The 24,106-nt window shown below is 48.1% G+C and overlaps 1 protein-coding gene across 3 annotated transcripts in view; it reads right to left on the bottom strand.

Moving 5' to 3' along the window:
• LOC121168166 (fermitin family homolog 2) overlaps positions 1–23,861 on the bottom strand; it is an 88,020-nt gene extending 64,159 nt beyond the window's left edge. For 2 of the 3 annotated variants that reach the window (XM_040998000.1, XM_040998001.1), the window contains exons 1-2: positions 20,766–20,858; positions 20,276–20,441 (exon numbers count right to left, since the gene is read on the bottom strand). In XM_040998000.1, the coding sequence (XP_040853934.1) occupies positions 20,276–20,432 (157 nt within the window). In that variant the 5' untranslated portion in view covers positions 20,433–20,441; positions 20,766–20,858. Of the gene's footprint in view, positions 1–20,275; positions 20,442–20,765; positions 20,859–23,820 lie in introns of those variants that run through there. The other variant, XM_040998002.1, reaches the window with a different exon arrangement.
• Positions 23,862–24,106: the final 245 nt, after the last annotated feature.

The raw sequence follows: 24,106 nt of genomic DNA, 5'->3' as shown, positions 1-24,106 counted from the left end.
CACTCCTCTGCTGAAAATTCTTTTCAACAGCTTCCAGATGGATCCAACTAAAATCCAAATGCTTTATTACTGTCTATAAAGCCTGATACAACACAGCCTGTCTACCCTGTAAATTCTCCCTGTGCTGACTCTTCCTCAGTGGCTTTTGTCTTAGTTCTAAGAACTGCCTAGTCCGTGAGCTCTTACAGTGCCCCTGTTCATACTGTTCCCCTCTTGAAACGTCTAATTCCCTCCCATCCTTCCAATTTCAGCTTAAATTCCATATTCCAAGAGAAGCTTTTCTTAACTCCCTATCTAAAATGACCACTCCGATGATCGCCCCTGGATCTCTCTTAGCCCGTGTGGGAGGCCTAGGCACATGGCACATTGTGTCCCTGGGGAGCCCCTGGTAATAGTCTTGGCTGAGATTCTAACCAGGCCTATTCACTGGGCATGCAATGAGAGCAGTGGGCCGCACCCCAGTCTGTCGTCTTTGTCCTTGGACTAGCTGGGCTAGGACTTCCCGATATGTAACCCATCTCCTGCTTGGTGAGTATGACCCAAGGCTTAGCTGTTGGCCTAGGTGCTAGCTTCTGTATTCTCTGAGTCAAGGCCTACCTGCCTGTGGCCAGATGTTCAGCTTCCAGCCCGCCTAAGCAAAGTGACCTGTGACAGCTACTTACAATGTCAATGTTCTACCCTCCCCCTTTTCTAATACTACTTAAGACTGTGATTTCCCCTAATAAGCTGACATCCCTCACCATTTTGTCTCTGGTGTGTCGTAGCACCCACTAGTCACTTTCAGTGAATTGAGACAGCACTCATCTAAAGGCGCAGTCAGGGACAAGGCTAAGGTGGCTCCAGTGCCTGGGGGGACCGGGATGAAGCTGCTGGCTCCTGGCCCAGTGCTGGACATTCATCGGGAGACTGAGCCAGCCAATGCGCGATCTCTGTTTCTCTCTTTCCCCTTAACAACTTCAAAAATCACAATAAAACAATGAATTCTTTAGCTCAATATCAACTGTACAAAATAGTTACATTTCAAAAGTTGATTTTTAACTTTAGAATTCAGGTTCACCACAAAGAAACGCTGTAAATAATAATTAGGTCCAAAATCAGACTATAAGGCAACCAATCAAATATAATCAAAGTATATTACTGGTCATAATACACTATTCTTATCATCAGAAGGCTTTTTATTCAATTTATGTCAAATGCTTCAACCTGATACAGAATGACTGCTGGCAAAGTCCCAGCAGAGTCTGCAATGCAAAGTAAGAAAGAGAATGCTGGAGCTAAGCCGCTGAGAAAGACAAAGGCTGCCTATTAAATATGGAACCTTTGCATAAAATCTAGGAATGAACTACTTCCTCTTTCCCAGCTCAACTTGTTGCCTTAGTAAGCATTTCTTTCCCTTTTAAGCTAATGACAAATAACCACTTAATAGGCAAATTTTCTAACGTTTATAATGAGACTGTCTATAATGTATTAAGACAAAATAAAATTAGCGTTTAGCAGCTGGTGCAATGGCTCAAGTAGCCAATCTTGCCCCTGCAAGCACCAGGATCCAATACCGTATGGGCATTGGTTCATGTCTCAGCTGCGTTATTTATCATCCAGCTTCCTGCTTGTGGCCTGCAATGCAGTGGAGGATGGCCCAAAAACCTTGGGACCATGCACCCATTCGAGAGACCGTGAAGAAGCTCCCAGTTCCGGATTGGTTCCACTCTTACCGTAAATGGCCATTTGGGGAGTGAACTAGTAATGGAAGATTTTTCTGCCTCTCCTTCTCTCCATAAATCTTGCCTTTCCAATAAAAATTTTTTTAAAAAAAGTTAATGTTAAAATCAATTTTAAATGACCCCTTAATACTATCTTCTAATGATTGCTGAATTTTTCAACTCACTTAACAGATTCCATGTTGACTTGTAAATACAATTCTAAGAACATGTTGTCCTTTCTCCTTGTGCCCCCACTTTTTTTTATTTTGAGATAGCATAATTTTACATTACAGTAAAAAGGCAATACTTTTTTACCAAAAAAAAGTTCAACAAGTAAAAAGTAAAAAAAATCTCACTGTAGTGGGAATACAAACAATGACTATAAAAAGGCAAATAGGAAAATGCCAATTGCATCCATATACAGTGACATTTAAAGTAATTACAGATTATAATGTAACTTTTACGAAGATTTATTCATTTCTACCTGAAAGAATTGTGGAGCAGCAAAGAGACAGAAAAACAACATCTGCTGGTTTACTCCCCAGATAGGCACAGTGGCCAGAGATGAGCTGAACGAAAGCTGGAGCTTTTTCCTGATCTCTCATGTGGGCACAGGAACCCAAGAACTTGGGACACCCCCTGCTGCTTTCCCAGGCTATAAGCAGAAAGCTGGTTAGTGGGTGGGGAGCAGTCAGTCCAGGAACCAGTGCCCATGGGAGATGCTGGTGTCACAGGGTGGAGGATCAGCTTCCTGTATCACCGTACTGGTCCTTTCCTAATGTAACATTATTATTTTTTAAGATATATTTATTTTTATTGAAAGGCAGATATAGAGAGAGAAGGAGAAACAAAAATCTTCCATTTGCTGGGTCACTTCTCAAATGGCACAACAGCCAGAGCCAAGCCAATTTGAAGCCAGGAGCTTTTTATGGGTCTCCTACTTGAGTATAGAGTACCAAGGCTTTGGGCTGTTCTCCACTGCTTTCCCAGGCCACAGCAGGAAGCTAGATGGGAAGTGGAGCAGCAAGGACACAAACCAGTATCCATATGGGATTCCGGTGCACACAAGGTGAGGATTTAGTGGCTAGGCCATTGCACTGGCCCAAATATAACATTCTTAACTGCTGGTTTGACAAAAATATAAAACCAAGTTTTTTTTTTAAAGATTTATTTTTATTATTTTTTTATTGGAAAGGCAGATATACAGAGAGGAGAGACAGAGAGGAAAATCTTCCGTTCGATGATTCACTCCCCAAGTGAGCGCAAAGGCCAATACTAAGCCAATCAGAAGCCAGGAGCCTCTTCTGAGTCTCCCACGCGGGTGCAGGGTCCCAAAGCTTTGGGCCATCCTCGACTGCTTTCCCGGGCCACAGGCAGGGAGCTGGAAGGGAAGTGGGGCTGCCGGGATAGAACCGGCACCCATATGGGATCCCGGGCATGCAAGGGGAGGACCTTAACCACTTGCGCCACCATGCCGGGCCCTAAAACCAAGTTTTATAAAACTGTATTTGCAGCAATACTTACACAGACATTTCTACCGCCTTTAAAAAAAATAGCTTCCACATACAGGGGTGAACAGGCCATATTTGTCATTCTGGGTCTAACTTTTATCACTCAACATGATTTTTTCTAGTTGCATTCATTTTGCCTCCAACATAATTTCATTCTTTATAGCTAATATTCCATTATATACATACCACATTTTACTTATCTATTCATCTGATGACGGGTACTTTGGCTGACTCCACATTTTAGGCAACTATAAACAGTGCTGCTAGAAGTGTGGTGGAGCAGCTAACTGACTCATCATATTCAAGATTTTCTAGGTAAACTCTCAGCAGCAGGACTGCTATACCACTGTGACAAGTCTTGGAACGTAAAGGACAATGATCTCAGCACTCAACCACATCATCTTTTTTCTCATGAATGACTTACTCTCAACTCCTCTTTCAAGTCGAGCTACAGATTGCAGGGCTGCCCCAGTACCCTAACTTTTCTTTCAGGATGTGCCTTCTATTCGTTCCTCTTGAGTTAGCCTCTCAAAAAGTGGAAGCAAATGGATAAGGAATACTACTCTTCAAGAATATAGTCAATATAATAAACTTTCAGGCACAAAGTGACAAAATGAAATAAAACAATAAGACTTTCCACTTGGGAGACATTTATACTCCAAATGAGAATGAAAACGAGCTGAGAAAATGAAAGATCAACAACACTACAGATGCACCAATCAATTTAAGACATGAAAGCTCAGGTTCTGAAGCAGCAGCGCTTCTAGGTCTTTAAAGCTGAAAGCTGAAAGCGGTCAAGCTCTCCTGTGCACATGGAGGGTCTCAGGCTGTTTTACCAACAATGACGATGGGAGCCAGTGTTGTGGAGCAGTGGATTGATCTGCACTGAAGTGCTCATTCAAGTCCAGCTGCTCCACTTCCAACCCAGCTCCCTACTCATGTGCTCAGCTAGAAAGGTGGCAGGCAGAAGAACCAAACACTTGGACAATTATTCATCTGGGAGACCAGGATGCACTTCCTGGCTCCTGGTTTCGGGCTGACTCAGACATGGACATTTGGGATTGCCAACATTTGGGTTAGTAAATGAATAGACAGAAAATCTGTTTCTCCCTCCTTCCCCAAGAATTATAAAGGGAAAGTCTGGGATTGGGATTATGACACAGCAGGTCGAACCACCATCTGGGATGAGGACAGGTTGGAGACCCAGCTCCCCACTGTGATTCAGCTCCTTGCTAATGCACAAGGAAAAGCATCAGAAGACAGCCCCAGTACTGGGGCCCTGGCGCGGCCCGGCTCAGCCCCACTCATTGTGGCTATTTGGAGAATCAACCAGTACACTGAAAGTAGGTTGATCGATCGGTCGGTCAGTCGGTCAGTCAGTCTCTCTCTCTCTCTGTGTTTGTATGTCCCTGTAACTCTCAAATGAATTTAAAACAGGTTGGGGGCGGAGTCTGGGAGCAGGAAATTTACTGCACTATTCTGAAAAGTGTGGTCTGACAAGACAGAAAGTGAAGAGAAAAACTGAAGGGCATGTGGAAGCTGGAATCACGGGTCTTGACGACACTGCGAAAAGCGAAGACAGCTGGGAGACACAGCAAAGCTGCAGCTCCTAGCTTGATCATGGAATGAATGCAACTAAGATTTGTTAATGGACACTTAGTATGTCCCAGACATTTCATATAGTCTCATAAAAACTTTTTAAAGGTAAATGTTATTGCATTCTGTATTTATACCAAAAAAAAAAAAAAAAGGAGAGAGAAGTTCTACAACTTGGACAAGGATCACAAAGCTAATCCAGAAGAGTCAGGATTTAAATCCAGATTAGCATGACTTCAGAGGTGGCATTCTTCAGTAACATTCCATAACCAACCAAGATAAAAGTTATTCAGAAGAAAGTTTAGATTTTATAGATTTCACATTCACAATAAAACTCTACTGATTATCCTTCACAGCTCTAATAGGGAACAACAGAGGTATTTATGAGCAATACCACAGGTTTTCAGGAAGTTCGTGGAAAATGAATATTAAAACAGGGCTGATGCAATGGCTCAATTGACTAATTCTTCACCTTCATGTGCTGGCACCCCATATGGGCACCAGTTCGTGTCCCAGCTGCTCCACTTCCCATCTGGCTCCTTGCTTATGGCCTGGGAAAGCAACAAAGAATGGCACAAAGCCTTGGAAACTTGAACCCATATGGGAGAGCCAGAACATGTTCTTGGCTTCTGATCTGCTCAGTTCTGGCCTTTGTGGCCACATGGGGAGTGAACTAGCAGATTGAAGATCTTTCTCTCTCTCCTTCTCCCTGTAAATCTACCTTTTCAATAACAACAAATAAGTCTTTAACAAAAAGAAAGAAAAAGCATTATGAAACAAACCATACAAGTATTCCTAAAACCTTACTAATCAAAAAAAAAATTTTAACTTTTAATTCCATTTTGCATGAATTTGCTAAAGATGAGCTGGACATACAAAAAGGGCTAAAACACTAGAAATATCAAGTCTTGCAGGGTCACCCAGCCATAAGAGAGAGTTGAGAGACACCACAATGTCAAGACTACAGTGCTCCTTCCCTTTGTTTGATTAGTACCTGCCGGGCTGTGCAACAGCACCAGCATCCCAGATGGTCCTGGTTTCAGTTCCAGCTGCACAGACTCCTGTCAAGGGCAGCATGGGGTCCTCACCGGAGCCCTGTGAGACTGGTGCTCAGTCCTGCAACCTTCAGTACTGTGGGCTAAATAAGCCCGGGGCTCTTGGGGAGGGAGCACACTGTAAAGCAACTGCACCTGCATCTTTACAGTTGCTGGTTTAGGTCTCGGTTGCCCCACTCCCCCCAGCTCCCTGCTAATGCGTCTGGGAAAGCAGCAGAGGATGGGCCAAGTGCTTGGGCCTCTGCACCCACATGGGAAACCCAGAAAAAGCTCCTGACTCCTGATCGGCCTAGCTCCAGCTCTAATGGTCATTTAAGGAGTAAGCCGGAGGAGTAAGCTCCCCCTTCTATTATATTATCTTTCAAATTAATGAGTATATCTTAAGAAAAATGGCCCAGTGTGGTAGCCTAGCATTGAAGTCCTCACCTTGCTGTGCCGGGATCCCATACAGACTCTGACTCTAATCCTGGCAGCCCCACTTCCCACCCAGCTCCCTGCTTGTGGCCGGGGGAAACAATGGAGGACGGCCCAAAGCCGTGCAACCCTGCACCTGCGTGGGAGACCCGGAAGAGACTCCTGGCTCCTGGCTTTGGTTCAGCTCAGCTCTGGCTGTTGTAGTCACTTGGAGAGCAAATCAATGGACGGAAGATCTTCCTCACTGTCTCTTTCCCACTGTTTATCTGGCTTGGCAATAAAAATAAATAAGATAAATTTTAAAAGAAAACAAAAAAAGCCCTGAGCCAAATGACCTGACACAGAAGACTACAGTGACACAGATCGCAGGCATTCCTCAAGGAAAAGAAATACAGCCAACGGAAAAATTCTAGAAAGAAATCTAACAAATTATAATTTCAAAATCACCCATTTTACTATACTTAGTTTGTCTTTCCCCTGTAAATCTAACTTTCCAATTAAAAGCAAATAAATCTTTTTTTAAAAAGTGAATATTCACATTAAAAACCAATCAAGTTGGAATTGTTCCTAAGGATAAAGGAACCAGGATGTTCAGTCTTGTCAGAGGCAGAGGTGACACCACAGAAGCCAGCTCTCACACATATCTAACTGGTCCGTCCGCTAAGCAGCCGGGCAGCATGACAAGCCTGGTGTAGAAACCGGTTTTGGGTGTCGAGGCTCTGCCCTCAGGCACAGATTGCTACTGTGAGACACAGCCACTTCCTTTGGGTCTCCAGGGCTAGACTGAAATAATCCATCCAGCTATCGTTTCTCAGGCTGGCGCCTTGGTGCCCTAGGTCCAGCCTCCGCCTGCAGCACTGGCATCCCATGTGGGTGCTGGTTCATGTTCCAGCTGCTCCACTTCCCTTGCAGCTCCCTGCTAGCGGCCGCGAAGGCAGCGGAGGATGGCTCAGGTCCTCGTGCCCCTGCATCCACGTAGCAGATCCAGAGAAGGCTCCAGTGCCTGACCTCAGATGATCCCAATTACAGTCAAAGAGGCCATGTGGGGAGCAAACCAGAGGAGGGAAAGTTCCTCTGTAACTCTGCCTTTCAAGTGAAAAGAACACTACCATTTCTATTCTGATACTATCCTCTGTATGAGAATATCAATTTATTAACATATAACAGAATTTACCCTCCATGTATTCTATTGGGCAACTTTTTATTACCATAAGGATATACCCAAGGTAGGTGACCCGAGTTACTCTGGCTCGGTTCTGGAAGCACAAGGTCCTGGTGAGGGGTTCTTGGGGCCACAGCACCTCCTGACAGGGTGTGCGTCTCCGGACTGCGTGCCTCTTCTGGCGGAGCCTCCGAGAGCCATGGCGGCTCCATCCTTAAAGCCTGATCCTCGCCCATCTCTAAATACTAGCATCAGACAAAAGCCCTCCCACACACCAAGGCACAGGTGGATAGCCCTGGCCACTGTCCCAGAGGATCCATTCTGTTCACATCTTAGAATGCCCTGGCACCCATTAGCAAGAAGCCCACCCATTCAACACTCACTCAGAACATGAGCTGTCTGTGTCACCTGACGCTGCAGGACCTGACCCTGGGAAGCGCTGCTCCCAGGAGGAAGGGCCCTGCCCACGAGCTGGCCAACACCACACAAACACCACTTAACATTCATTCAGAGAAAAAATAAAGAGGAATATTTATATTAAGTATGTCTCTGATTTGTAATGGTAACCACAGACCATAAAATCTGAAAAGATATGGTTTAACTATCTACATAGCTGAGGAGCACATATATTAATGTGTAAAGCCAAAAATTTTTTAAACGTTGACTTATTTTGACATATTTTAAAAAGACACAGAGAGAAACCTTCTACCCACTGATTCAAGGCCCAGAATGCAAACTGCTGATGATGCAAATTGGTGTCTCTGGTCTCTGTGCTCGGGCACCTTTCCTTTCTCCCTTTATCACTTCGACAAAACCCAACAGAAGACCCAGCTCAAGCATGATCACCTCTGAATCCACTGGCCCTCTTCCTGAAGCAGCTAAGCACACCCCTAGCACGCTAAAAGAAAAAGCCACACATTATTCAGTTCTATGCAACCACCTTTCCTATCAGATGACGGGTCTTGAATTATTGTATTCATTCTGTATCTAAAAGGCAGAGCCAGAGTCTGGCACATGGAATCAAGAAAAAAAGAAAAAAAGCTACAGTGCAAGGGAACATGTAAAGCCTCCTCACAATTCACTGAAAACTAACTGTCCCACAGGTATGCACAAAATGTCAGCACTCTCCATAGATTATAAGCGCACTGATAGAAATGGGGACACACTCAAACTGTCGGTAAACTGACCATAATTTAAAAATTAAAAACAGTGAGAAGTGTCTGTAAAAACTTATTGAGAGTATCTTAAATAATGTATGCCTCTGTCCTATATAATATAATCTATGGGAAGCAAGGTCTGTTTACGCCCTGGCGAAGTCATTCTTTCTAAGTGTAGATCAACTTTCAAGATGTTACCCAGTGCACTCTGAATGTTATAATACGCCTCTGAGAGCTACTTTAATATCCAATTTAGAAACACCACTTCCTCTGGAACATCTTCATCCTTTTTGCCACACAATTTTCCTCATTTAGGTCAAGTTCACCTTCACTAAATTCCTTGGCTGCATTTACAGTGTCCCTCTAAAGGCAAGGAAAGCCATATTCCCATGATGGGCTTTTGTTTGAAAATTCCACTTACGATTAATTCAAATTTCATTTACAGTATTTCATTTTTTTTTTTGCTACAATTTCACTTGTCCTTGGTTTTAATTCTTCATTTTTGTAAAACATCACAAGTAATTGCTACTTTAAAAGATTACCCTTTGCTAGGACTGCAAGTTGAATGTGAGTGAACGCTATGGTCCTGGTGGAGTTTAGTCCCAAAGTCTTTCGTTCATGGCCCTAAAGAGAGAAGGACGTAGCCATTTGGTGTTTAAGGATGGGGCTTTGGGTAATTAGATCAGATTTGCAGAATGATGCCCCATGGCTGGATCCTGATGGCTCTATGGGGCAAAGGAGAAGGACCACAAACACATACAAGCTCTCACCTCGACGTGTTCACGGCAGCCAAGGAGGGCTATTGTCAAAGCCTGTGCCATACCATTTGGACTTACACCTCAAAAAGTGTAAGGAAAATGTCCCTTTCCTTCACTGGTGGCCTGTTTTAGGCATTTTCTTACAGTAATGAAGAGCTGGTAAATTCAGTCAAAAATGAGTCCATTTTGTTCACCTCGGGGATACGTCATGTCCAGTCCCTGCCATTCAGCACATTCTCACTGAAAACACCAAGAGGCAGCCTTAGTGGCAGGAGACACCTGCATTCCCAGGCAGTATGACAGTTTGAGTCCCACGTTGAGACCATCCAGGCCTGCTGAGGTCTTGGCCACACCTTCAGGTGGGCAGCACCAGCATTGCCCACCCATTTCCTAACTGATTAAGAGACCACCAATGGGGAACATCTTACCTGTAGGTTCCCCGCCCAACAAGGAGGGGTCAGGGAATGCTTAAAATCCCAAGACCCTTCCTCAAACCTTTGGTGTCTCTCTCTCCCTCCCCTTTCGAGAGGCACCCCACCTCCCAGCTTTCTCTCCAGAGGTGCTTCCCCTTGCTATTCCCTTCACTGCTCACCTGGTCCTTTTGCAAATAAACTTTTCCTTTTGCAACAGATGCCTGGCTTTTTACTTCTATACTAAACTGAGGAAAGAACCCACCAGGCATTTCTGATAACACACTTGAATTTTGGCACCTCCACTTCCAATCCAGCTCCCTGCTAAGGCACCCTAAAGGAACAGATGATGGCTCAAGTCCTTGGGCCCCTGCCTCCTACAAGGAAGACAAAGAGAGTCAGTTTCCTACCTTCAGCCTGCCCTATCCCTGGCTTTACCGGCATTTGGGGCATGAGACTGACGGCTACCTAGGGCACAGGAGATGTCTCCCAGGCATGTCTCCCAGACAAGCCCGGCATGTCTCCCAGGCTTCAGCCTGGAACAGGAGGGGCCACAGGAGCCAGTTACATCACCGACCTGGCGGGATTCCAGTTGGCCAATGGCACACCTGAATGGACATTCCTTACATAGTTGGGACACAGACAGCCCCTTTGCCCGCCCACGTGTCTAGAGGGGTATAAAACTCCTCCACACGTATCTTATGTGCCCTTTTTGCTTCCCTCTTCCTTCCCCTCTGCGCGAAGAGGGCCCAGGAGCGGATTTTCCAATAAAGCTTCCATCACAACTCTGAACAACTTGCTGATATTATTCCACCAGCGGGCGGGCGGGCGGGCGGTGGTCATCATCTAACAGAATCAATTTAAGGAAACGACTTCTCTTTGTCTCTCTCCCGCACTGGACACCCTGCCTTTTATGCAGATGACTGAATGAAAGAATAATGAATCATTAAGAGGGCTCAGCACTGTAGCCTAGTGGCTAAAGTCCTTGCCTTAAACATGCCAGGATCCCTTGTGGGTGCTGCTTCCAATCCCAGGAGCCCCACTTCCCATCCAGCTCTCTGCTTTTGGCTTAGGAAAGCAATGGAGGACAACAAAAGCCTTGGGACCCTGCACTCGCATGGCAGACCTGGAGGAAGCTCCTTGCTCCAAAGAGGCTCAGCTCTGGCCATTTTGGCTACTAGGGGAGTGAACCAGCCAACTGATCTTCCTCTCTGCCTCTCCTCCTCTCTGTGTATATGACTTTCCAATAAAAGTAAGTAAGTTGGGCCTTGCGTGATAACATAGTGGCTAAAGTCCTCTCCTTGCATGTGCTGGCATCCAATATGGGTGCCGGTTCTAATCCTGGCAGCTCCACTTCCCATCAAGCTCCCTGCTCAGGACCAGAAAAACAGTCAAAGACAGCTCAAAGCCTTGGAACCCTGCAGCTCCAGCTGTTGCGGCCACTTGGGGAGTGAATCATTGGATGGAAGATCTTCCTCTCTGTCTCTCCTGCTCCCTGTATATCCCCCTTTCCATTAAAAATGAATTAATTAAACATAAATAAATCTTTTTTTAAAGTATATTTAAGAATTTTTTCTAAGTTTATCCCCTACAGCTTCAAACTTATCTATAATATACCATGAACACTGCACTCTCCAACCTAGAAATCTTTCTTCCCAACTTTTCAACTTGGTCTTCTTCAAATACAGCCATCTATTGCTCATGCTTCTAAATTTTTATCATCTTCCATATTCAAGTGCCAATTACATCACATTCTCAAGCAGACTATCAACCCAGCAATCCCCTGTTCTCATTTTGTTGCTACCAAACTGTTCACAGTGACAGACTAGACCTCTAACACTGGGCTCTGGAGTGTTCACTGCTGCCACTGCTCCTGAGGTCAAGTTCATGTGCCTCTCATTTCCACAGGCCTCACTACTTCTATAATCTATCAAAAAGAGAGCCTGAGGACACAGGATCATCCTTTTGCAGGCATGCGCACATATGAATGCTGTTTCACTCTAAGCTTCCTCTTTGCATTCCCCAAACTCCTAAGGTGAGATATTTAAGAGTGAGATGTCTCAAATCCCATAGGATCCGCGATAAACAGCTGCTGGAATCGCTCCACGCTGACAAGCATTCTTAGTGCGTTCTTCACAGACCCATTATTTAATTCTCAAACCACCACCAACCTCTATACACATTATTATCCCCATGCAAAGAAACAAAAGTTGCAGAGATGTTAGAAAACTTATCAAATTTTTATACAGCTAATCTACTATCCAAACCCATTCAATCTGGTCTTAGATATAATTCAGAGACTTCAAAACCATTCAACAGAATTCAATGGCAGGAAAAGTCTCCAAAAGACTTTCAACAAGAGATTAAGAAATATAGGGTTGCCAGTTAAACGTTACAATTAGAATACTTAAAGTTCCAATCCAAATTTTTGTCTTAGGCTTACAAAGTGTCTGAAGGATAAGTGTAGATACCATTTAATTGACCTGTTGGTGTACTCACTGTACTAATTACCAGAGACTCTGTTGAGCTTTTTAATATTATACTTAGTTAATATCCTAACTGCAAAAAAGGTTAAGACTAAACCATCAGGGGAGGTGAAAACTTCTCCAAGGTCATGTATAAGGGGCTACATCTTAGACTAACTTACCTACTAACGGCATTATCTAACTGAAACATAATATAGAAATATTGTTTTATCAGTTAGTAACTTAATATGAAAGCACATTAAAAATTTGTGGAGAGGCCAGCATTGCAGCTTAGCGATGCAAGCCACTATCTGTGAGGCCGGCATCCTACAGGGGCACTGGCTCAAATCCTGACTGCTCCACTTCAGATCCAGCTCCCAGCTAATGAACCCGGAAAGCAGTGGAAAACGGCCCTAGTGTTATGTCCCTAAAACCATTTGGGAGATCCAATGAAGCTCCTGGCTTCAATCTGACCCAGCTGTGGCTGGAGTGGTCAGTGACCCAGCAGATAAGCATTCTCTTTCCCTGTTTCTCTAAAATGCAGTCTTTCAAATAAATCAAATAAATCCTTTTTTAAAAAGTTAACAAGTCCTCACCTTGCACGCCCGGGATCCCATATGGGCACCGGTTCTAATCCCAGCAGCCCCGCTTCCCTTCCAGCTCCCTGCCTGTGGCCTGGGAAGGCAGTCAAGGACGGCCCAAAGCTTTGGGACCCTGCACCCACGTGGGAGACCCAGAAGAGGCTCCTGGCTTCTGATTGGTATAGCATCGGCCGTCGCGGTCACTTGGGGAGTGAATCATCGGATCATCGGACGGAAGATCTTCCTCTCTGTCTCTCCTTTCTGTATATCTGCCTTTCCAATAAAAATAAAATAAATCTTTAAAAAAAAAAGTTAACAAAAAACAAAATTTTTAAATAATTTTGGTGGGCCAGTGCAAAGGCTCAATTAGCTAATCCTCTGCCTGCAAGTGCCACCATCCCATATGGGTACTAACTAGTTCGTGTCTTGGCTGCCCCACTTCCCATCCAGCTCATGTCCTGGGAAAGCAGTGGAGGATGGTCCAAAGCCTTGGGACCCTGCTCCCATGTGGGAGACCCAGAAGAAGCTCCTGGCTCCTGGCTTCGGATCAGCTCAGCCTCAGCCGTTGTGGTCATTTGGGGAGTGAACTGGCAAATGGAAGATCTTTCTCTCCGTCTCTCCTTCTCTCTGTAAATCTACCTTTCCAATACAAATATGTAAATCCTAAAATAAAAAAACGAAAACAAACAAAAAAAAATGGTGCCAGAAAAACTACCTATGAATGTTATGTCATCTTACAAAATAATTTACCTGAATTTTTTGAACACCCCACCATATATACTTAAGCATTAAATCCACTGCTTCTAAAGCATCTTCACACTCACACAAAAATATACTTACTTAATAAGCAGAGTAAAAAAGACTGATGGAAACCGGACAGATCTTCCATGTGCTGGTTCACTCCCTGCATGCTCCCGACAGCCAGCCCTGGGCCAGGCCAAAGGCCAGAGCAGGAACTCCAGCCTGCCTTCCACATGGCTGACAGAGGCCCGAGCGGTCAGCCAGCAGTATTACTGTCCATTGCTTTTCCAGGCAAATAAGGAGCTGGACTGGAAGTGGACCAAGCAGGACTTAAACCAGCACACTGAACGGGTGAACCCACTGAATAAAATTTGTAGTATTACTAACAATAAGGTAAGCACAGGGAGTTAAAACACATTCCTAATTTGGTACAGAATAAAACAGCACTATTGGGCTTCACTTTATAAAGGACATTCTGTTTTTCATAAATACTATTACTCCTGTAGCTCAGTACTAGTGGAAAATTCACAAACCATTAAACCTGTCTAGACTGCACTGCTGCTGCTGCTCCTCCTCACACCATTTAGAAGGGCTATTCTGAGCATTGTGTGTGTCAACTAGATCTGAAGCATAACCCCACAACCAAGGACCATGGAGATCCCTGCACACAGCATCAGTGACACGGCCAGCCCATGGGGAAGCCACGGCTGCCATGGTGTCCTGCCCTTAGTTTGTGCTTCCTACTTGTCATTACTCTGCATGAAATTTAACGCTGGCAACAGCATTAATTTCCTTTAGTCAAGTAATGTTTTAATAGCAAATCCTTATTTAGTGAAATCCTTAAATCTGAACCCAGGAACTGCATTAAGAAACATAAGCAGAAAAACACTTATCCAATAGACAACTTCATCTACAATCAATAACATGGGAACTTTATAGGCGCTGTATTCATTACCCAGAATGTTCTATTAAGCATACTGAAAACATTATTACACAGATATGAAATTACAATTAATCTTATCAAAAACTTTACATATTTTTAAGTTAAAGTATGACTCAGTAAGATAGCAGATAAACACATGAAAAGCTACCCAATATCATTCATCGTTAGAGAAGTTCAAATCAAAGTCACAGGATTCCAACACTCCACAGAACAGCCAACGTTAAACAGCCAACAACAAAGGAATGCAGTGTCAGGAGGGAGGGAGGACTGGGGCAACAAGGACTGCCACCCAACGCTGAGAGCAATGCCAAGTGCCGTGTGCCTGGCGCACTGGTCTCCTCTGTAGCTTCAACCCTGAGGACACGGTCCAGCAAGCTCGCTCCCTACGCAAGTACCCAAGAGAAAGCAAAATGTGCACTTAAATATTCATGGTGGTCTTAAGCTTATCTCCAAAACTTGGGAATGCTCTTATGGAACGGATCAAACCATGACTCAGAAAGATAGCAGATAAACACATGAAAAGCTCCCCAATATCATTCAACGTTAGAGAAGTTCAAATCAAAGTTACAGGATTCCAACACTTCATAGAACAGCCAACAACAAAGGAATGCAGACAGCCTTGCCTCTCCCTACGCCAAGTACCCAAGAGAAAGCAAAATGTGCACTTAAATATTCACGGTGGTCTTAAACTTACCTCCAAAACCTGGAAATGCTCCTTATGGATCAAACCACACTCAACAGCACGCCTGCTTCTCAGCCAGGAAGGAAAACTGTGAAGGCACGGTACTTAACACAGCTGCTTGCGGTGCCCACATCCCAAATCAGAATGACAGTTTGATTCCTCCCCTTTGGATCCATCTTCCTGCCAATGGAAGCGAAGGGAAGAAAGGAAGGGAGGAAGCCAATGATGGCTCAACTGCTAGGGCAGCAGCCGACCATGTGGGACACCCAGCGGCAGTCCGAGGCTTCTGGCTTCAGCCCAGCCTGCCCCTGGCAGCTGTGGGCATCCAAGAACCAGGGGGTCTCAGATCTGTCACTTTGCCTTTTCGGTACAAGAAAGCAGACATTTTTATAAAAGACTATTGGAACTGGCATTGCACAGCAACTGGTTAAACTGCCACACCAGACATAAGCATCCCAATTTGAGTCTCGGCTCTTCTGGCTCTGACCGCGCTTCCTACTGATGAGCAAGAGCAAGCGGCAAATGGTGTCCAGGTAACCGAGCCGCTCAGCCACGTGGGCGATTCAGACGGAGCTCCCGGCTCCAGCCTGACGCAGCCCCAGCTGCTGCAGCCACTTGCAGGAGGTACCAGCTACCAGATTTGTCTCCCTTGTCTTCCAAATAAACATACCCTTCTAACAGACTATTTACCTCAAGGAGGCCATTTAGAAGCATACCATGGCATTAGTGTTTTTATTTTAGTAAGATAATTTAAATTAAAATGCTGCAAACAAATGGTTTTTTCTAAAGCCACATTCATGTACCAAGAAACTATTAGATATCATTCCTGTGTCGTTTATAAATGAGTTAAAAACATGCTCTTATAAAACGCACGAAGCAGAGGTCTCAATGCCGAGATCCTCAGAGTTGAAACATTTTTCAAATCCCTGGAATAGTATCATCCACTCATTGGTACGCTGCGTTTCAGAAATCTCATGGAAACAATACTTCAACAGCTCTCTATTGCAGTGCAGCAGAGAGTGTGTGTGTGTGTGTGTGTGTGTGTGTGTGTGTGCGCGCGTGCGTGCAAGGGAAGGGCGGGATGACTGCTATTTTCCTTCTTGCATGGGGGATGGGAACACAAGGTAGTTCTCACTAAGCTCCTCCTTGCTCAAATGTTTTGAAAGGTAGACCACAGCAGGGAGGGGATGCCTGTGACTGCCAGGGCTGGCCTGGTCATCCAGGCCGTTACCATGGGTGGCAGGAACTGAGCCACCACCAGGCAACACCAGCTGTCTCTCAGACTGGACAGGACGTGCGGATCCAAAGTAGCAGTCTAACCTACTGAACCACACCCACACGCCTGAGGAGTACAATTCCCCATCACAAAACTGGACCCTGGGGCCGGCACTGCTGCCCGCTACAACGCCCATGGTTCAAAGCCACACCTGTCCCAGCTCCAAACCAGCTCCCAGCTTTTATACCTGGAAAAACAGCAGAATGGGCTCCCATATCCACAGGACATTCACAGGAGGGCCTCCACAGGGAGTTCCAGACTCCTGGTTGAGTCTGGCCTAGCCCCAGCCACTGTGGCTACTTGAGGACTGAACTAAGGGTTGAGCTATAAGCACGAGGGGGTCAATGGGGAGACTGCTACCAGCCTACTCCGAGTCACAGATGCAGAGAAGACAGGCACATTAGGACGTAATTCCCACAAGCTCACTTCAAGGCATACTCTCCTTTCTTTAAGAAGATTAACTAATACATCATGACCAGCCTGTAGCATAGTGCATTAAGCACTGCCTGTAGCATCGGCATCCCATACGGGGCAGTTCACGTCCTAGCTGTTCCACTTCCAGCTCCCTTCTGACACACCTGGGAAAGCAGCAGATGGCTTACACACTTGGGCACTTGTTCCCACATGGGAGACCTGGAAGAAGCTTCTGGCTTCAGTCTGGGCCTTTGTGGCCATTTGTGGAGTGAACCAGCAAATGGAAGATCATTCATTTCTCCCCTTCTCTCCATAACTGTGCCTTTAAAAATAAATCTTACTCTTTCTCTTCAGAAAAATGTATATATATTATAAAATGCTTTTTACGCAGTGATTTAAATTAGTCTAAGATTTCTGAATTAAAATCATAAACTTCAGGCATGTGTTCAGGACCTTAGTAAAATATATTCTTTATAAACTCCAATTAAGATACTGCTGACAAACCAAGGAAGCACTGACATTTCACCTTGCTTAATTAAAACGTCCCCATCAGGGGTGAACACTACAGCCTGACAGCACGGCTGACACTTGGCAGCCAGACTGCACCACCGTGCCATACACCTGATCCAGGCTTTCCCAGGACTAACGGAGGCCCGGAAGCATCCTTCCAGAAACTTGCACACCTGCACACAAAGCTGAACCAGTGTCAAGGGGAGGGCTCAGGCTGGGACCCAGCAACTCCAGGGAAGTAACTACTGCCACTTTCCCGCAATGGGCAGACAGCCTCCAAACTCCACGCCTTCAGCATTCCGCCAGCCTCGGGCAAGGCCGAGGAGCACTGGGGCGGGCAGGTGGCAGCACACAGGGGAGGGTGCCCGCAGCCCTACCGCAGCAGCGGGACTGCCAAGTCGGCATCACGGCAACCCTGAGACGCGCCTGCACCATCCCAGTCCCGAGGAGATCTCCACTTATCTGAACCCTGCAAGCTGTCAGCCACCACAGACATACAGCCATCCAGTCACCCTAACCACCTTCGCCGACACAGCTTGAGTCTCTGATTTCTAGGCAACTTTAAAAAAAAAAAAATCAGGAGTTCTTTTCTAGTCCGAATTTCCCGATTCGTGGAGTTTTAAATGCCGCCTTCTTGAATTTCTCCTCTATTTACTTGCCAGTAAATAGTAACACAACAGTAACAGTAACACAACAGCTTATCATTCAAAATACCTCACTGTGAAAATCAGGAACAAGAAATGATTTAACTCTAGGGTAACCGAATAGCAAAGCCAGGAGGCCCCACTGGAAGTGGAGACTGAGGAGGGACGAAGCCCACGCGAGGCGAGGCGAGGCTTCCTCGAGCAATGCACTCCCACCCTGCAACCGCTCTCTGCAGAACTGCAAGGGACACCAGCACGGAGACAGTGAGACAAGCAGCACTCCAAATGGACATCAATTCGGATGGCAAATAGTTTATTCTCCACAGTTCTATTTATGACTGCAATTCTGTAATAAATGGTTCCAATCAATGCAACAAAAATACAGTAGAGACCATTATTTATTCATTAGCTCAAGCCTGGCTTTCGAGAACTATAAGCTGTCTCAGTCACCTTCAGCAGCTTTTTATTTTTTGTTTTGTTTTTATTTATTTTCATTGGAAAGTCAGATTTACAGAAAGAAGGAGAGACAGAGAAAGATCTTCCGTCTATTAGTTCACTCTCCAACTGGCCAAAATGGCTAGAGCTGAGCCAATTCAAAGCCAGGAGTTTCTTCCGGGTCTCCCACGCAGGTGCAGGGTCCCAAGGCTTTGGACCATCCTCAACTGCTTTCCCAGGCCACAAGCAGTGAGCTCGATGGGAAGTGGGGTGGCTGGTTCTGCCACCCCTATGGGATCCTCGCACATGGAAGGTGAGGATTTAGCCACTAGGCTTTCACACTGGGCTCAACAGCATTTGTACAACATAAAAAAATATCTCCTCACTGAACCCTATGTATTACTAAGGGCCACTTACCACCCGGAAGGCAATCTCTGACAAACACTTCTCAAAGAATGTAGCAACAATTCATTGTATTTGATATTTTCGTTCTTATATAATCCCATACCAGGGCCAAGCAAAAACAGTTAAATATTTTGCAAAGAGTAATTCATTTACTGAGATCTTATATAAAAAAAAAAATGGTTAACTCACAGATAGCAAACTGGTTAAACAAACAGCACAGCAAAAGTCTGCTAGTGAAAGGGTACCTGGGAAGGGGGCGGGGCTGGCGAGCTCCCCAGGCCTGCAGCCCTAACAGAGGCTACTTTGTACGGCAGAAAGGACATTTCTGAGAAGGTACAGGGCAGGCCCTCCCAGCGAAGCCTGCCTGATTTTGCCAACTGCACCACGGCGCTAATTCTGTACGTTTATACGGTAAGGATCCAAGATTCCGCAGCTAAGAAACACATTCCCTCATCAATACACGCTTCTCTATACTTTCGCAGCGTGACTTTAAAAAAAAAAAAAAAAAGGCCAGAAAACAAGCCGACAACAACAAAACTCAAACCGAAAAACCAACTCAAGACAAGGCAACGCGCCGCCTTAGCCCAAGTGCATTATACGCCCAAGGTACGGATTTCGCGCGCACGAAGACAGCTTTCCCCAACCTCTGATGACAACCCCGTCGAGAGCGTTGGGGCTTCCAGCTGAAAACGGTTTCATTCACGACAAAACGTGCGGCTAAGGTTGTCTGCAGCTGCATGCTGTCACAAGCCCCGTTACTTAAAACCGCGGCCCAACACGCAACCCAGGGTGGAAGGCCGTCAATTCCGCATCAGTGTCCTAGCGGCTTTTTAACAGTTCTTTCATTGGCTTGTTAATGTAAAACCAAATGCTCGGAATAGTTCGGTCTGGAGCACCGGGTAGGGATTCCAAGTTTGCAGGCCGCCGCCCCAGCCCAGGCGGAGGGGCCACCTCCCAGCGACGCCGGCCCGGGGGACAGCTTTCTCAAGTGGATTTTGTCTGGCCGCCTATTCGACGCGCACAGCCGCGGGCGGCGAGGCCCCACGCGCGGGACCCCGGCCCTGCAGACCCGGCCCACTTCTCTTAGCACGTGAAGTCGGTGAAAGCAAATTAAGGAGCTCCCCGCCCCCACTCCTAACTACGCAATGAAGTCTCTTAACTTAGGGGGGCTGAAGCACCACGTCCCGAAAATTCAGAGTCAGCGGAACAAAACGCCCAGGGAGCGGCGTCGCTTCAATACTGACCGACGCCACGCTGTGTGCGCGTCTGTGCGCGTGTGCGTGTTTTTAAGCATCCACGGGGCGCCAACATTTCCACACCGGCCCCTCCCCTCCCCCTCTCTCCCTCCCTCCTCCGCCGCACCCCTCCCCCACCCCGCCAGTCGCTCCCCCGACGCCCCCGCGGGAAGCTACTCACCCAGCTTTTCCACCAACTTGAGCATCACCCCTCCGATATGCACCTCTCCGGTCACTCTGAGGGTGACATCCCGGTTCAGGTCCGTCACGTGGACGCTCAGCTCCCACGTCCCGTCCGCGTAGCAGCCATCTGGCATCCTTATCCCGTCCAGAGCCATAGCTCCTTCCTGCGCGCGCGGAGGAAATGGCTCTCGTTAGGCGTCACTCGCCCCCCGCCCCCTACACCCCAAAGGAAAGGCAGAGCCCACCGTGCTGGTCCCCGGGGGAGGAGGGAAGGTCGGGGGCGCGGGGAGCCTCTCCGTGGCCACTCGGGAGGGCTGCGAAGCACGCTCAGCCGCCCCGGCCCGCAGCGCCCTCGCCTAGCGGACCTCGGCGGGCGTCACCTGCCCGCCGCCCGGCCGCCCGGGGAAGACGCCGCCCGCGGGCTCCGCACCTTCCCCGGCCCCGACCCGCGCTCCCCTTCGGAAGGCAGCCCCGGCCCCCCGCCTCACCGCGCGCTCCTCGCGCTCCCCGGCCCCGGGGTTCGCCGGCCACAGGCGCGGGGGGCGGCGTCTGGCGGGGCGTCGGCGGCCGCGGCCCGCTCCCTCAGCCCACTCAGCTCAGCCTCCCGGCCGGACCCACTAATGGAGTCCCGGATCCGCGGCCCCCCGCCTCGCTCTGCGCGCTCCGCCCCTGCGCTTTGGGCTGGGCCCGGCCGCCTCCGGCTCCTCCCGCCCCGCGCAGCGGCCCGGAGGGGGGCACAGCCGGCGGGCCGGCCTCTCCTGCGCCCTCCCCGAGGCGGGGGCCGCCGGGTCCCGGCTGGAGGCGGAGCGGCGAGGGGCGCCTGCGGTGGCGGCGGCGGCAATCTCAGCCCCGCCGAGCGCTGCCCTTTTATGGAAGAGAAGGACCCGGCGCAGGGATGGAATCCAACATCCGGGCTCTCGGCGGCGGGTCCTGAGGAGGGGGAGTGCGGGGCGCGCCTCCGGCCGCCGGCGGCCCGCGGGAGGAAGGGGGCTCGGCGCCGGGCAGCGGCCGCGAGGGATGCCCGGGGCGGCCGGTTTGGGGAACCAAGGCCTCCCGCTGCCTCCTCAGAGCTCCCCGAAGTCCTGGGGTGGCGAGGGGGCGCCGTGGCCCGAGAGCCGGCGCAGAGGAGTCGGGAGACTTTGAAAACTTTTTAAAGTGAGCACCCAAGCCGGCTCCGTGAACGTCCCGCGACAATAAGCGAAGACGCGGGGCCGGGGGGCGAGGCGCGCACGTCGCGGTCCCGACGGGATCCGAGGGGGCGCAGGGGGCTTTTCCGAGGCCTTCACCCCTTCGGCAGCCCGAGCCCGGGAGCGAGCAGCGGGCGAGGCAGGACGCTCCCCGAAACCGCATCCCGGGCCTGTCCGATCTGCGTGCACTCGTGCCTCGCTGCACCTCCCAAGGAGCCGGGCTGGCCAGGCGGAACCGGGGTCACACTGTTGAGGGGTGGGCGAGCGCCTTCCTCTTGCTGCCTGGACTCCCACCGTCCCGCTCCCCGCTCCCAAGGGCACTCCTCACCAACAAACCCGGCCAGACTGCCTCCCGGGCCAGTGCCCTGCTCAGAATATACCGGTCGGAAAGCTCAGAAGAGACGCCAGATCCCAGTTTACCAAGTCCCAAGGGGGAAACCCACCAGGCAGAACAAAAGCCAAGTCAAAAAAAAAAAAAAAAACCGTTTTGCTCATCAACACATCTGGGCAAGGACGGTCAAGGCTCCACAGAGGCCTGGAACCCATAAAGGAGCCAACGCAGCGATGTTTAGTCAGATACCAGAGGTTTGGCACCAGAGAAACAGGGAAACCACTCGAGTTACAGCTCGTCCTCATGGAGAAATGGATGCCTTCAGATACCCAGAGAGGAGAAACTGTTTCTGTACATCGTGTTGAAAAATACAAACAGGTGGGCCCGGTGCGGTGGCACAAGTGGTTAAGGTCCTCACCTTGCACGCCCTGGATCCCATATGGGCACCGGTTCTATCCCGGCAGCCCCGCTTCCCTTCCAGCTCCCTGCCTGTGACCCGGGAAAGCAGTCGAGGACGGCCCAAAGCTTTGGGACCCTGCACCTGCATGGGAGACCCAGAAGAGGCTCCTGGCTTCGGATCGGCATAGCACCGGCCGTTGCGCTCACTTGGGGAGTGAATCATCGGATGGAAGATCTTGCTCTCTGTCTCTCCTCTCTGTATATCCACCTTGCCAATAAAAATTAAAATAAATCTTTAAAAAAAAAGAAACAGGAAAATATTTTTAGTAAAATGGAAAATGCCTTTCTGGGGTTAAAAGAAAAAAAAAAAGCACTCTGTGCAACAGTAAAAATCTAGAGTGAATTATACCTGGGGCGGCAGGGGGCAGCGGGAGAAATACAGCTGATGTCCAGAAGCTGCGACCTCGGGGTTCTTGGAGTCCCTGTTTTCTGTGAATTGCACCATCGCATCTGCCACCTGGAGTCTGGTCACCACCCAGAACTGCACTCAGCATCGCCTCATCGCTGTGTGCATTTACAGGGGTCCGTGGCGAAAGCCACACCTGTGCCCTTGGCCAGGCCGTTAGGGGGGTTCTTTCTGTGTTTAGTAGTGTGGAAATTCACAAACACCCTGGCACCGAGGAAATGGAAATTGTACCGCTATCTGTCAGGTCAACAGTACTGTCCGCGGTCTGCCCATCCCACAAGAACATCTTCAGAAGGAAAGCCTCACTTTTAAGAGTCACATTTTCATTTCTCCCACCTTCTGCTCAAAAGACTTCAGGACATGGATAAGGAAGCATCACTGTGAGACAGCAAAAACGAGCAGTGGCACAACACTCACCAAAGGACATTCCGGGGCATGTGGAGGGGTGGGGCCGACGTAGCAAAGGTGCTGTGAACGGCATATGAATACCTGAGCTCCGGCACGCCTTATAGGACTCAAAATACATGGGTGCTTTCTGAAGGTCCCCTTTCCTCCAGACACCGTGGTTGAAGCGGTCTGGGCTCAGGCACCCTCTGGAACATTCCGTGTCTACTTTCTAGTTCTTTCCTCATCAGCGAGGATCACTTTGCGAACAACCTGCAGCCACGGCACCTGCAGCCACGGCACCTGCAGCCACGGCACCTGCCGCTCTGACCCCCGTGACAGCCTTAACCCGCTTCTGTGACGGAGAGGGGGCAGAACTCTAACACTGTGAATAGCTGCCCCATTTCTTGACATGGGAAATGCTTGGAATACGGCTCCAGCACAGATCTCCCTGGCTTTCAAATGGCAGCAGTTTCTGTTGGAGCAATGTCCAAAGTCGGGGAAGGCAGCCCCTCGCTCGTATATTACTGGGGGGAGATTGAGATTAGGAGGTAGTTTCAAACTTTTGCTGGCTTTGAAGATGAAAGGGGAGTCGGACTCAAATCTATGAAACTGGCATTTTTTCCCCCTAGTTCATCAAGTGAGACCTTCGAGTGCATTTCTTAAATGTTTCCTTCCACCCAAGAGTTCTAGTATATTCTAACGTTTACTTTTATCTACAAGGCCCCCCTCCCCCCCGCAACCTCTAAGACAATGTAAGTACTTGTGGTACTTACATCATGTTGAAAAGTAGCCGAGAACTCCAGTGTTTGGAAGAACGGCTGGAGCTTTGAAAGCAGCAATAGCCAAATAAGGTTCCAAGCGCTGAACTTCGACTCAGACCCAGTGATGCCTCACAGATCCTCCGTCAGACGCAGTGCTTGGACTCGCTAATCCCCAGGTCCACTTCAGCCGTTTCTCTTTGTGCTTTAAAAGGGGATTTCTGAGGGCTTCTTAGAAAGCGGAAGCACAGAGTTTGAGAGGAGAAAAGTTGGCAGTAGGAGAAAAGAGGAGAAGGTTTGT

Source organism: Ochotona curzoniae, unplaced genomic scaffold (genome assembly GCF_017591425.1).
Source record: "Ochotona curzoniae isolate NIBS_2020 unplaced genomic scaffold, NIBS_Ocur_1.0 patch71, whole genome shotgun sequence".
Lineage (NCBI taxonomy): Eukaryota > Metazoa > Chordata > Mammalia > Lagomorpha > Ochotonidae > Ochotona > Ochotona curzoniae.
The sequence above is the reverse complement of the archived record's forward strand: the minus strand, read 5'-3'. Positions and strand labels throughout refer to the sequence as shown.